The 11,782-nt window shown below is 51.3% G+C and overlaps 4 protein-coding genes across 4 annotated transcripts; 2 read left to right on the forward strand and 2 right to left on the reverse strand.

Annotated features, from left to right (window-relative positions):
- Nucleotides 1-423: 423 nt before the first annotated feature.
- On the reverse strand, nt 424-2,233 carry IAR55_006406 (uncharacterized protein; the record flags this gene model as incomplete). Its single annotated transcript, XM_066949489.1, has 6 exons — nt 424-459; nt 544-842; nt 926-984; nt 1,037-1,654; nt 1,725-2,050; nt 2,168-2,233. The coding sequence occupies 6 exons, from the start codon at nt 2,231-2,233 to the stop codon at nt 424-426; spliced, it is 1,404 nt and encodes a 467-aa protein (XP_066799783.1).
- A 1,037-nt stretch (nt 2,234-3,270) lies between these two features.
- On the forward strand, nt 3,271-6,101 carry IAR55_006407 (uncharacterized protein; the record flags this gene model as incomplete). The annotated part of the gene is made up of 7 exons (XM_066949490.1): nt 3,271-3,685; nt 3,751-3,938; nt 3,996-4,299; nt 4,370-5,123; nt 5,200-5,425; nt 5,487-5,626; nt 5,696-6,101. The coding sequence occupies 7 exons, from the start codon at nt 3,271-3,273 to the stop codon at nt 6,099-6,101; spliced, it is 2,433 nt and encodes an 810-aa protein (XP_066799784.1).
- Nucleotides 6,102-6,575: 474 nt separating this feature from the next.
- On the reverse strand, nt 6,576-8,372 carry IAR55_006408 (uncharacterized protein; the record flags this gene model as incomplete). Its single annotated transcript, XM_066949491.1, has 9 exons — nt 6,576-7,133; nt 7,200-7,267; nt 7,324-7,359; nt 7,442-7,508; nt 7,562-7,596; nt 7,688-7,694; nt 7,765-7,812; nt 7,892-8,012; nt 8,086-8,372. 9 exons carry the CDS (start codon nt 8,370-8,372, stop codon nt 6,576-6,578), a joined length of 1,227 nt encoding a protein of 408 aa, XP_066799785.1.
- Nucleotides 8,373-9,867: 1,495 nt separating this feature from the next.
- On the forward strand, nt 9,868-11,600 carry IAR55_006409 (uncharacterized protein; the record flags this gene model as incomplete). Its single annotated transcript, XM_066949492.1, has 8 exons — nt 9,868-9,903; nt 10,016-10,355; nt 10,457-10,577; nt 10,693-10,844; nt 10,951-11,063; nt 11,138-11,213; nt 11,301-11,456; nt 11,527-11,600. The coding sequence occupies 8 exons, from the start codon at nt 9,868-9,870 to the stop codon at nt 11,598-11,600; spliced, it is 1,068 nt and encodes a 355-aa protein (XP_066799786.1).
- Nucleotides 11,601-11,782: the final 182 nt, after the last annotated feature.

An 11,782-nucleotide genomic window follows, 5' to 3' on the forward strand; every position in this document is an offset into this window, starting at 1 on the left:
CCAGTGATGGTGGCGAATATCTGAGAAGGAACTTGAGAAGACGAGGTCCAGGAAGGAACAGCCCTATGACCTACGAGGCCTTTGAAGAAAGAAAAAAAGAAGAATACAAAAAGTGAGACGAGCAAATCAGCATCGTTAGTAGCGGTATATCCGATCTGTATTGAGTAAAGTTATAAAAAAAAACACTATGCATCGTGTCTCCCGCCGGTTTCCCGCTTGTCGCGGAATAGCAAGGGCAAGTCATGCATGTGAGCCAATGAGAGAGGGCCCATGTGTCGAAGAACCCCTCTTGGCAACGCTGGAATGGGTATAACAGAAGGATATAGACTGCACTCGCTAAGCTGGGCGATGAAGAGAGTGAAAGACGTGGTACAAGCAAAAGGTGTTGCCGAATATATGGGAGATGAGGCGATGTGTTTTCGCCTATCGACCCTCGAAAGAGGACAGATAATCGGACAACTGAATTCCAGTGCGAATGTCAGCTGTCACGTTGTTTGTATGGCGAGCTGCAGCTTTGTCAGATCATAAGATCGCCAGACTCACCTTGAGAGCTCCCATCCTGATCTGATCTCCCAGATTCTGAACATCCGGGTTTGCCAATACTCTCCCCGCAACATCCCTCAACCCTCTCTCAAGACCCTGGATGGTCTCATTATCGCCCAGACCCAATAACCCATCACCGTTCCCATCATCGCCGTGCTCGTCGTCCTGTTCTGGTCTACCAAAGTACGCATTGGAGGAGATCGCTGTCGCTCCTTGGAAGTCACGGAGTCGGGTCTGAGCTTCAGCAGTGGAGTTTGGATCGTATGTGCCTCGACCGAAATACATGTCGGAGGAGATGCCTGCGCAGACACCGTAAGCCAAAAGGTCGACCAGACCTAGCAAAAGCAGATCGAGTGAAGGGAAGGATTGTGAGTCAACATACCTTTCTGATTTCCAAACTTGTCTCGCGCAACATGGACATTGTCGACCTCGGCAGCTCGACTGTCAACAATGTCAGCTAAATCTCAATAATGCGATCTTTAGCTGTACTCACGTTTTGGTCGGAGCGGGAGCAGCTTGTCCAGCAGTCTGACCGAATCCAAGTCTGACGGGCGCAGGCGCCTTCTCCTCCCTTTTTGACGACGCCGCCACGCCATTGGCAGGTGTAGAGCTTCTGCTCGATCCAATCGAAGCAGCTGCCTTTCGTCTCTCTTCTGCCTCACGTTCTTTCACGGCTCTTGCTTCCTCCTCCTCTTTCCTCTTGTCGTATCCCAACCGCTTGACCCTCTCTTCTTCTTCCACAGCTTTTCGTTGCGCCTCTTCAAAGTTGATACTGGTCACAGCTTTCTTCGCCCCAAGCTTGGAAAGCTTTCCACCGGAAGAGGCACTAGTAGTGGTAGTGGTGGAGGAGGAGAGACGAGGGGTGGTGGCAGGTCGTGTGGATGGAGCTGACGATCGGAGAGAAGATGAAGTGACTGTTCGAGGAGCAGAGGAGGTTCGAGCAGCACCGATGGAAGGGGGAGCAGTGGGTTTGACGGTAGCGGTGGCGGCGGGCTTGGCGGTAGGCTTCTCCTTGTCCCACGTTGAAAAGAAATCGTCGGATTCGGCAGGCTTACTAGGGGATGCCAGTGGAGTCAACTCGAGACCATCAATATGGATCCCGTGGGGGTTTCTGAACGTGATCCACATGTCAGCTTCTGTTCGAAGATTCAACACACAGTGTAGCCAACTATTGTGCTCACCTCGCCGCATCTTCTTGTACCCTCCTTGCAAGTTCCTCCTTGTACAGCCCGGCAACTCGACTGGTGTATCTCGTCCTGGCGTCCGTGTTACCTGGAGGTAAAAGATTGGATCCACCGTGTTTCGTGAAAAAGTCCGCGATGACAGCGTTACCTCCCACTTTAAGTGTTCGGAGCTGTTGGAGGGACCATGAATCAAGGTTGGTAGACCTGACGAAGGAGATGTGGACTCCTAGATTGCGATGGACCGAAGAACAGTCGAGACAGAGGTAGATCCCGAAAGTGACTGATGTCCAGGTGGGATTCTTGGCTGAACAATCGAAGCATTGCTAGAAGTAGTCGACACGCATCAGCGCCAATCCCTGATGGGAGCCTAGTGACGGATATAACGACGCGGCCGTTCGTCTCTAGAAGATCAAAGTCAAAATCACGATTGCCCCACTCACCTTGTTAGCCTTCTGCGCCTTGAGATGCGCAAAAGTAGCAGTCGTCTGGGCCTTTGTAGGGTCCATCTTGTGGTCGCTTGGAGTATGACGATGAGCGTTGACTGGTCCAGGCGTTTGAGAGAAACGGGAGTTAAGAGTCGACAGTAGTAGTGTGAGAGACGCGCATGATGAGTGAATGGGGTGGGTGGATTGATCTGAATCGCTTGAATTGCGAGAGAGAGTGAGCAAGTGAACGTGGCACCTCGAGACGGGAGAATTAATCCTAGAGGGCCCATTTTTGATGGTTTTATCCCATCTCATCGTTCCATGGTTGCTTTAGTTTAAAGTAATGGCATAGCGATGTCAGTCAAGAAGCAAGAAGCGAGCAAGACAATGCTTGTCGATCATCTCTACGTACGCTTCGACCAGTCGAAACGACGATCGCAGGGGACTGTCCTGGACGACGCTTTGACCATAGAGGCTGACTGATGTATGGGTTGTACCTGGATGACTGACCTTTCGCTGCCACCTTGAGAGGGAGGGGGAGTCGACTTTCCGGCCTTTTGTCACGGCTCAAAGCGATGAGAGATCAAAGGCATGCGAGACGTAACGCTCTGCGTCTCTCGTTCATGACATCAGTGTCATTATGCTGCTGGTGCTTGTTGAGAGCGACAGTACTCGTACAAACGCATGGGTTCCAGCGCACTTGTGCATCAGCGGCCAAGATATATGAGGCAGGAATGGACGAGTCCGTTATTGTGCCGCAAAGGGATTCGGAGACAACACATAACCGCTGTTTGATCGTTTGCGACAACTGGAGATATCACTCGATTGTCTTCTTCATTCGTCTTTCTGTTTATATATCCCCTTTTCGTGGTCTGTGTATCTGTATCTGTTTCTTATCTACTGGACCGACTAGCATCAGCCTCATCTGTGAACGCTTGTGGTGTTCATGCTGTGCGCCTGTTTCAATATCGATTTGTAATCTTCCCGATCTTGTCATCGCAAACCAGACCCTCCTCTCATCCACATCAGCGCTTTTCTTCTCCCGACGTCGCGGACAGTCTTGCCAACGGCAACAGGCTGTCTGGCCTTCCGGTCCGATCTGATCGACGCTCGTCGACATGCCTACTTCTTCGCCGCCGAATCCTCGGACCCCCTTATCCCTTCATCCGATCCCTCAACAACCGCACTGGACAGAACCACCTCCGTCTCCTCCAGCACAGACACCTACTGAACATACTTTCGCTCGATCCAGTATCATACACGAGACCACGCTGGCCATCTCATCGTCGCTCGGCCAATCTCAGCCGATCCCCTTGCCTACACCTTCGCCAAATGCTCCCGCAACCTCGCAGGGCTTGGTGAGTCCCCCTACGCCGGCTCCGAGCCCTAGTCCGAAAGCGGGGAGAGCGTTCAGGGAGGAAGAAGATCTGGAAGATGAGAGCGACGATGATGGACGCAGTTTGCAGAAGCAGAGACATGGCATGGGTGTCCAACGGAAAGATAAGGGAAAGAATGTTGCTGAGTATGATGCAAGTGAGTGTGGATGGATCCTCCAATTTCCCCTTACAGAGTCTCACCGACTGACGACGGTGCGCTAGACCCGCTTGACTTACTTCATCAATTCAACGCTCTTCACTCCGATCAGAGGTTCACCTTCCTTTCCGGTCTCATCGGTGAACTGAGACTGAACGAAGCATTGGTCGTGTCGAGAAAGATTGAACCGCTCTTACGGCGAGATTTCCTTCGCGAACTCCCTCTCGAGCTTGCTCTCAATTGTCTCAGCTTCGTGAGTATCACTGACGTATATGCCTGACCGTTTCGTCGAAGCTGATGACTCTCATAGGTGGACGAACCACAAACCCTTGCACGTGCAGCGCAAGTCTCGCGATATTGGAACACTCTTCTGCAGGACGAACAAACGTGGAAAGACCTATTTGATCGTCACGGCTTCCCACCGCCTTCATCCTTCGTCATGCCCAGTGCTTCTACAAGACGGCGCTCGATCCGGACGAATGAAGAAATCAGATGTGTTGGACGGAAGACACCTTTCGGAGATGAGAGAAGAGTTTTGGACATCCAAAGTTTGTCACGAGGAGCAGAAGGCAGTGGAACGTTCAAGACGCATTTCAAGAATGCGTATCTTACTGGTGAGTCATGTCGTGATCGGATGCTGGATCTGACCGATGGCGACACTGACTCATCTCAATTTTCGCCCAGAATCCAATTGGCTCAGCGGTGGTCGCATGTTGGCTACACACGAGTCATTCGAAGAAGCAGTCGTGACTACTCTGTGCTTTGATGCGCAGTACATTATTATTGGCATGGCAAACAACAAGATACATGTCTTTGACGCTCCTTCCGGATCGTATCGACATTCGCTTCTGGGTCACGAGCAGGGTGTTTGGGCAATGGTGCTGGTCTCTTCCGGTGCAACAACGAAGAAATCGAAACACGGTGCCAATGCGACCTCGAAGGACATCTCCCCACCACTTTCCAGTCGTGCTCAAGCTCATCATCCGACGGACCCCTTCGCATGGAGTGGATACGGAGGCAAAGCTTCGGGAGCATATAGGGATGATGGGCAGAGTCGTAGATCGTCTTTTAATGGCCAAACACACGAACGGTTTCCTCCATTAGGTACGCCTTTCTACCCAACTCCCTCGACCTCGACTTTTGGGCAAGGAGGTTCACCATCGACAAGTCCGACTTCTCCATCCGCGGGAGGATACTTCTTCTCTCCTCAACCGGCTAGACCGGTCACTGCAATGGGCTTTACACCGCTTCCTTCTGCCAGTTATGGACTGGGCATCGGAGGAAGTATGGAGCCAATTGGGGCTATGAACTTTGCAGCCAGGAAGATGAAGCAGAGCGATGTTTGTGGATCGGCGAGAGGGTGGTCGGGGAACAGAAAGAACTTGTTGGTATCAGGAGGCTGTGACAGGAAGGTCAAGGTATGGAATGCCGACACAGGGTGAGTTGTTGTATCCTATGTTTCACTCATTCCATGACCTGTGAGCGCTGTATGCTGACTTTGATTCCTACCACAGCGATTGCATCTATTCTCTCCCAGGACACACTTCCACCATCCGTTGCCTGAAAGTCTTGGATCGACGGCCGATAGCCGTGTCCGGCTCGCGAGATCATACTCTGAGAGTATGGGACATCGAGCGAGGTAGATTGCTGCATGTGCTTGAAGGTCATGAAGATAGCGTGCGATGTGTGGAGATAGCGGGAAACTTGGCTGTGTCTGGAAGCTACGACCACAGAGCGAGAGTAAGTGCTGTGTGAAACCGTCGTGAGGGGAATGAGAACTGACTGGGTGACGACATAACAGTTATGGGATCTGGATACTGGAGAATGTGTGCATGTGCTGTCTGGTCACTACCACAAGATTTATTCTGTGGCGTTTGATGGACAGACGATAGTCACGGGATCGCTAGATTCAACTATCCGGGTGTGGTCTGCAGCCACAGGGTGAGTCGAAAGCGTGTCCCTCTCAGTCACCAGCCCTTCGACTGACTCGGTGGGGTTCAATCGTTCCAGTGAATGTCTCGCTCTCTTACAGGGTCACACAGCCTTAGTTGGCCAACTCCAGCTATCGGACACACGACTGATCACCGGTGGATCCGATGGTCGGGTCATCATCTTTGATACCCAAACCTTGACGTGCGTCCATCGACTTTGCGCCCACGACAATTCCGTCACCTGTCTCCAGTTCGACGATCGATTCATCGTCTCGGGCGGTAACGATGGCAGAGTGAAATTGTGGGATGTGAGAACGGGCGCTTTCGTGAGAGAATTGACGAAACCGTGCGACGCGGTTTGGCGAGTCAGTTTCAAGGGTGATCGAGTGGTGGTACTCTGTCAGAGGAGAGGAAAGACGTGTTTGGAAGTGATCAGTTTCAGGCCGGGGGAAGGAGAGAGGACTGCCACTGTTACGAGGGGTTAGGGTGGACTCCGGGGAAAGAAGATGTCTTCGTATCATTGATGATCTGCTTTATCTCATCTTGTCTTGCTGTTCTTGTAATGGGTGAACCTGTTGTATCATTATCTATCCGCAGTAGTGTCACTTGTCGTCCTTGTTCTCGCATATGAAGGAAATGCTCATCTCGGCTAGTGGCAAGACGACTCGATCAACATTCTGATTGAAATATCAGTCGATTGCCAGATATGTGACCAACTCATGGCAGATACCGCTCTTCCGAGATCCTACGTCAATCGTCCTGCACTTTACTCAACGTTTGCATTATGCTAACCGGGTTTCAAGCTACAAAAACACAACGTGAAGTAATTGTCCATGCAATAACCATCGCTATCATATCACTAAAAACAGTGTCCATTATTGACTCGAACCCATGCAAATAGTTACGGTACACATGCTATTCACCATACCCTACTAGTGCCGACATTGAGATTCCGGCGATTACAATACCAGACCGATTGCACCGAGAAGGACCGCAAGACCCAATCCGACCGAAGGGATGACGGTGTTGAGTCCTGCTCCAGATGCAGAGTTTGAAGGGGACGCAATGGCGGTAGCTGCTGAGACTGCCGATGCTGATACTCTGGAAGCAACAGCGGAAGTGGCAGCGGCCGAAGTTGAGATTCGGCTACTTGTCGCACTGCTTGAAGAAGTGGCGGTGGCACTGCTGCTGCTGCTGCTTGCTGCTGAAGAAGAGTTGGCAGCCGAGGAAGAAACGGCTGGAAGTGAAGAGTTGGCCGCGGAGCTGCTGATGGAGACAGAGGCAGAAGATGAAGCAGACGCGGACGCAGAGGTGGAGGCGGACGCTGAAGGAGCGGGAGTAACAGCGTTGATGTTGGCGCTTCCACCACCGATAGTAGAGAAGGTTTGACAGTTGGATGTTGCGCCAGCAGGGTGGGGAGCAGGAGTGGTGGGGTCGCCTTGGTGGAAGGTCTGGCCGTCGTAAACACCAGGAGCCTCGTCCGTAGGAGCACCATCGCACGAGTCGAACCCATTACCCTGTTTGGACCTTAGTCAGCGGATGTGATACGAAGCCACCATAGTAGGAAGTCCAATCAGGCTCACAGTGTCTCCAGGGATGGTGAAGCTACAGCTCAGAACGTCGTAGATGTGTTCACAGTAGCCAGGCGCGTCTGCAGCAATTTCCATCAGTATTCGGCCTCGACACCGAATGATAGATGTCACTCACTAGGACCATCTCGACACGCTCGGATACAGAATTCGTCTGTGAAGAAGTATGGATCAGCCGGATCTAGTGGCCGTCTGCCGAAGATCCTTGACAGTTCTGTGAACGTGACTAGACTCACTCGCTGACATGAAACTGGTCCATTCGTGAGTTTGCTCGTAGGAGCCAGTGAAAGCATTGGTGAAGACCTTACGTGTCACGTAAGCTTGTACTCTGTAATTCGAGAGGACTATTGACTCACCAAACCACCTTGGGGGTTACCGAGACCGGTCCAGGCTGCGAGCGGGTCCACAGAGTCAGTATGAGGCCTTCACATCATCATCGCCATGAGATGATGCAAGCTGAGATCTCAGGGTCGAGTACGCACAGTGAGGCTATGGTGAATGGATCGAATCAGCATGAGTTCAAAACATTTGTAGCGGAAGTTATTCGGCAGGCACTTACGTCAAGTTCACCGCCTTCGTCGCCGGCAGGGATGAGCAATTTGGTAAGCTATACAAGGGAAAGTGAGCACCGTGGGCTTTCCTGGCGGATTCAAACCAAACCAAAAGAAAAGAGATGGAAAACGTACATCACCGTTACCTGTGACTTGGACGTAGGAGACCTTGTCGCTGACGACTTTGACAAAGTGGGCACCGGAGAGAGTGCCAGAGGGGATGAGTCGGGTACCGTAGCCGTCTTTCAAACAATAGCTATGGTCATGTGTCAGCTCGATCGGGCGACGGTCCTCTATAACTGTTTGCTGTGACCGTATTGGCGACTTACCTGACGACGACCTGCTCTACATTTCCGATCTTACTAGTTCCATCACCCTCGTTGCTGGTAGTCGCGGGAGGTCCCCAAAGACAGAAATCGTCCACTGCATTGATATAGACATTCTGACAACTCGAAGACTGAGACGCAGTCGTTCCACAAGCGTTGGTACCGCTCTGACCCTCTTCCGAAGAGTTGGGCAGCGAGCCGACATAGTATGTGGCGGTATATTGGGCGGTTGCGAGAGGGAGGAGAACGGGGAGAAGGGCGAGGACTGTCTGAGCGGTGGTAGCGAACATGTTGTGGTGAAGAGTCGATTATCGGGACGATGCGATGAGTAGTGTATAATATGCAAAGCGAGGTAAGTGACCAGTGTATCGGTCTATGTGGGGTTGAGAGTCAAGTCGGAAAGTCGGTCGATGGATTATGAGATGATAAAGTGTGATAAGACGGAAGTTGATACTGATGAAAGAGAACCCGATTGTTGTTTTCACGATGATTATCACTTTATATTCTGTGTGGATGATCCTTGTTGCTATCGAGTGATCAGTAGTATGTTTGGACCAGACAAACAAGTGATGATCTGATATGGAATGGATATGATATGATCCATCCCATCGTCCCATTGACCCATTTACAGCTCTCTCTCTCTCTATTCAATTGCCCTTCCCATCATGGTATCCCGTCCGATGAGAGAAAGAGAATCCAGAAGGTCACAAAGATCGAACAGCCTCCACACGGGAAGGGGGAGCCTTCCGGTCTGGAACACGTGGCTCGTCAGGGTACTATCCTAATTGACGGGGCAAAACAACCTGTCTCAGGCGGAGGGTGAGGAGAGGAGGCATACCATCGTCGCAACTTTAAGGGTTGGAAGCGGAGATATCTGACGGAGGATCAGGGGTTCTGTGTTCCATAGGTCGCTACTAACCGCCTTTATTGTTTGGGCTAATGGGTGTGCATCGCATCCATGAGATGAGCGGAAGAAAATATGGTCGAGACATTTTCCTCATCGCGCGGTGGAAGCTATGCTAGAACAAATGTGCTCTTCTTGCATGACCACGATTCTCATCCTCTGTCAAGTACATCGCCGATTCTCCCATCAGTCTACTCACGGGGTACTCTCGCTTTGCGTGCCCATTGACAGCGAAAGGGGCGTGGACCATGCATATGGTCTCCCAGATTTCCCACCAGTATGACTGCAGCGGCTCACATCATCATACGTCCAGCGGGTGAACATCGATATTGGTCGAATGCAAGGATCTCATGTACACGCAGACCTGGCGGATGCATGCTTATGGTTGCAGAGGCAGAAACAACTTGTCATTGGGATGTAGCGCCAGATTAGTAGTGGTAGTAGTGATAAAAAATAATGGAGGCCAGAATGGGTGGAGGGGGACAGTAGTATACGTTCTACTTATATGTGAGCGCCGTTATGAGTTTATCAGTCCCAACGTGGCGTGTCTCCCGACTCCAAAATCAAAGTGGAGGGAGAGGATGAAGTGGAGGGAAGGTAGTTAGTGGAGGGCAGCTAGTTGGTGGAGGGGGAAACGGATGTCACCCTCCACATTTTACATTTCTCCACAATCTCTGAGCGATAAGGGGTATCATCATCGTCGTCCAGAACGCGATGTGGATCATCATCAGCATACTAGCATCATATGCAAGACCAGGTGGAGGTCGAGGACATATATAAGAGGATGGATGTCCTCAACGAGATTAGAGATCCCTCCGAACAGCGAATCCTTTGACTGTAGAATATCTACCTAATACTCGACTTGCTTGTCAATCCACAATATGCCCACAGTCTTACTCACTGGTATCACCGGATTCGTGAGCAAAGTCTCTCCGTGTTATCCTTCTCACGTTTTGATCGCCGCTATGCCTACCCATACCTTTCACTTTATCGTTGTCGAAGATGCTGACGCCTGATACTCGCTCACAGCTCTCTGCCCACGTGGCTCTTGTCTTCCTCAAGAACGGGTGGACAGTGCGAGGTACCCTTCGATCCGAATCGAAGCGAGCTGCTGTACTGGCCGTTCCCGAGTACGCGCCATACCTCGACCATCTCGAACTCTTCGTCACAGGCACATTGGAGAATGGCAATTACACCGAGGCCATCAAAGGTGTCGACGCGGTCGTACACACCGCTTCGCCTGTCGAGTTTGGCGAGGACGAGTTTAGGGAAACTCATCTGGCTCCAGCCCTACAAGGTACGAAGACGGTGCTCGAGACTGCAGCAACGGAGGAGAGCGTCAAAGCGGTGGTATACACCAGTACTTATGGTGAGTCGGTCAAGCAAATCATGACGGCGCTTGGGGCCAGGGCGTTGCGCCCAATCCATCTTCGAGTCAGGGCTGATTGTCGAAGTGTGGGACTTGACCAGGTACAATCGGCTATCATCGAACTCATCCCAAGGAACAAGTCGGCCGAATCATCGACGAGAAAGATCACAATCCCTGGACATTAGAAGAATTGGACGAGATCGTCGAGAAAAAATCTGCAGGGTGAGCAACGCGACTGTTTACAACGAGAGGATGTTCTTTCTGTCTGCCCGAATTCCGCGATCAATCGATCTGAGCGCCGACTGATCGATGATTTATCCCTTCGATCTCTTGACAGTGGGAATCCCTACGGTGCCGGCGGTCTATTCTACATGGGAGCGAAGAAATACGCCGAAATCGCCGCTTGGGAAATTCACAAGGCTGCCAAGGAGAAGGGCGCCAAATGGACGTTGGCAACTCTTCATCCTACTATGATCTGGGGTCCACCCAGTGAGTAACCCTGTGACATCCATCAAGCACAGGTGTTTTCGGTTCTTCTCTCCAACAAAAAATGAAGGATTGCGCTCATGTATATTTATGTTGCTCGACACTGTAGTTCAACCATTGACTTCGCTATCACACGGTGGAATGTCGACCGAATATCTCTGGATGCTTGCTCAGGGCAAGGACAAGCCTATCGCTGAGTCCATGTTCCCGTACTATGTCGATGTGAGTAATCGCCGGCGTCATCATTATCGCAGCGTTCTCTCTGCAGCACGTCCGGACCTGATCGTCTTGCATAGGTCCGAGATTGCGCTCAAGCACATTACCAAGCTGTGATCCAGCAAGCTCAAGGCCGCTTCATCCTTACAGCCGGTCGTGAGTGTCACTGCCTCTCTCCTCCCCGTTGCTTTTCTCCTCAAGCTCTTCGGCTGGCTGATCGAATGTTTCCTGGGCAATCTCCAGCCTACGACTTCCAAGAATTCGCCGATATGCTCCGTGAGCTCTTCCCCGAGCAGAAAGAAAGGTTCGCTCTGGGCACACCTGGGCAGTACATGTACAAGGACCCAGGAGTGTACACTCTTAAGAACGACAAGAGTATCCAGGAGCTCGGCGTCAACTGTGAGTGTCTGCGGCGTTGTGGGGCACTTCTATAAGGGCGGGGACTGATAGTGGTGTGACCACGATTTAGATCGACCCAAGGTCGATACTGTCAGAGATGCGTTCACCAGGTTCTTCGAGCTTGAGAAGCAGGGATTGAAATGATCTGTAGTGGCCTATGCAGTATATTTCGAAAGGTCTACTGTATGTAATCGTTCTGTTTGAGTATCAAGCACTTGGCAACGATTGGATCTCTGTTGGAAGTGTGGTCAGTGGTAGTGGGTTTCGAGTGCAGATAGGTGACAGTTTGCAGCCGTAAATATTGCCAACCTTGAAGATCAAATGCC

The sequence above is a fragment of the Kwoniella newhampshirensis genome, chromosome 14 (assembly GCF_039105145.1).
Source record: "Kwoniella newhampshirensis strain CBS 13917 chromosome 14, whole genome shotgun sequence".
NCBI classification, from domain to species: Eukaryota; Fungi; Basidiomycota; class Tremellomycetes; order Tremellales; family Cryptococcaceae; genus Kwoniella; species Kwoniella newhampshirensis.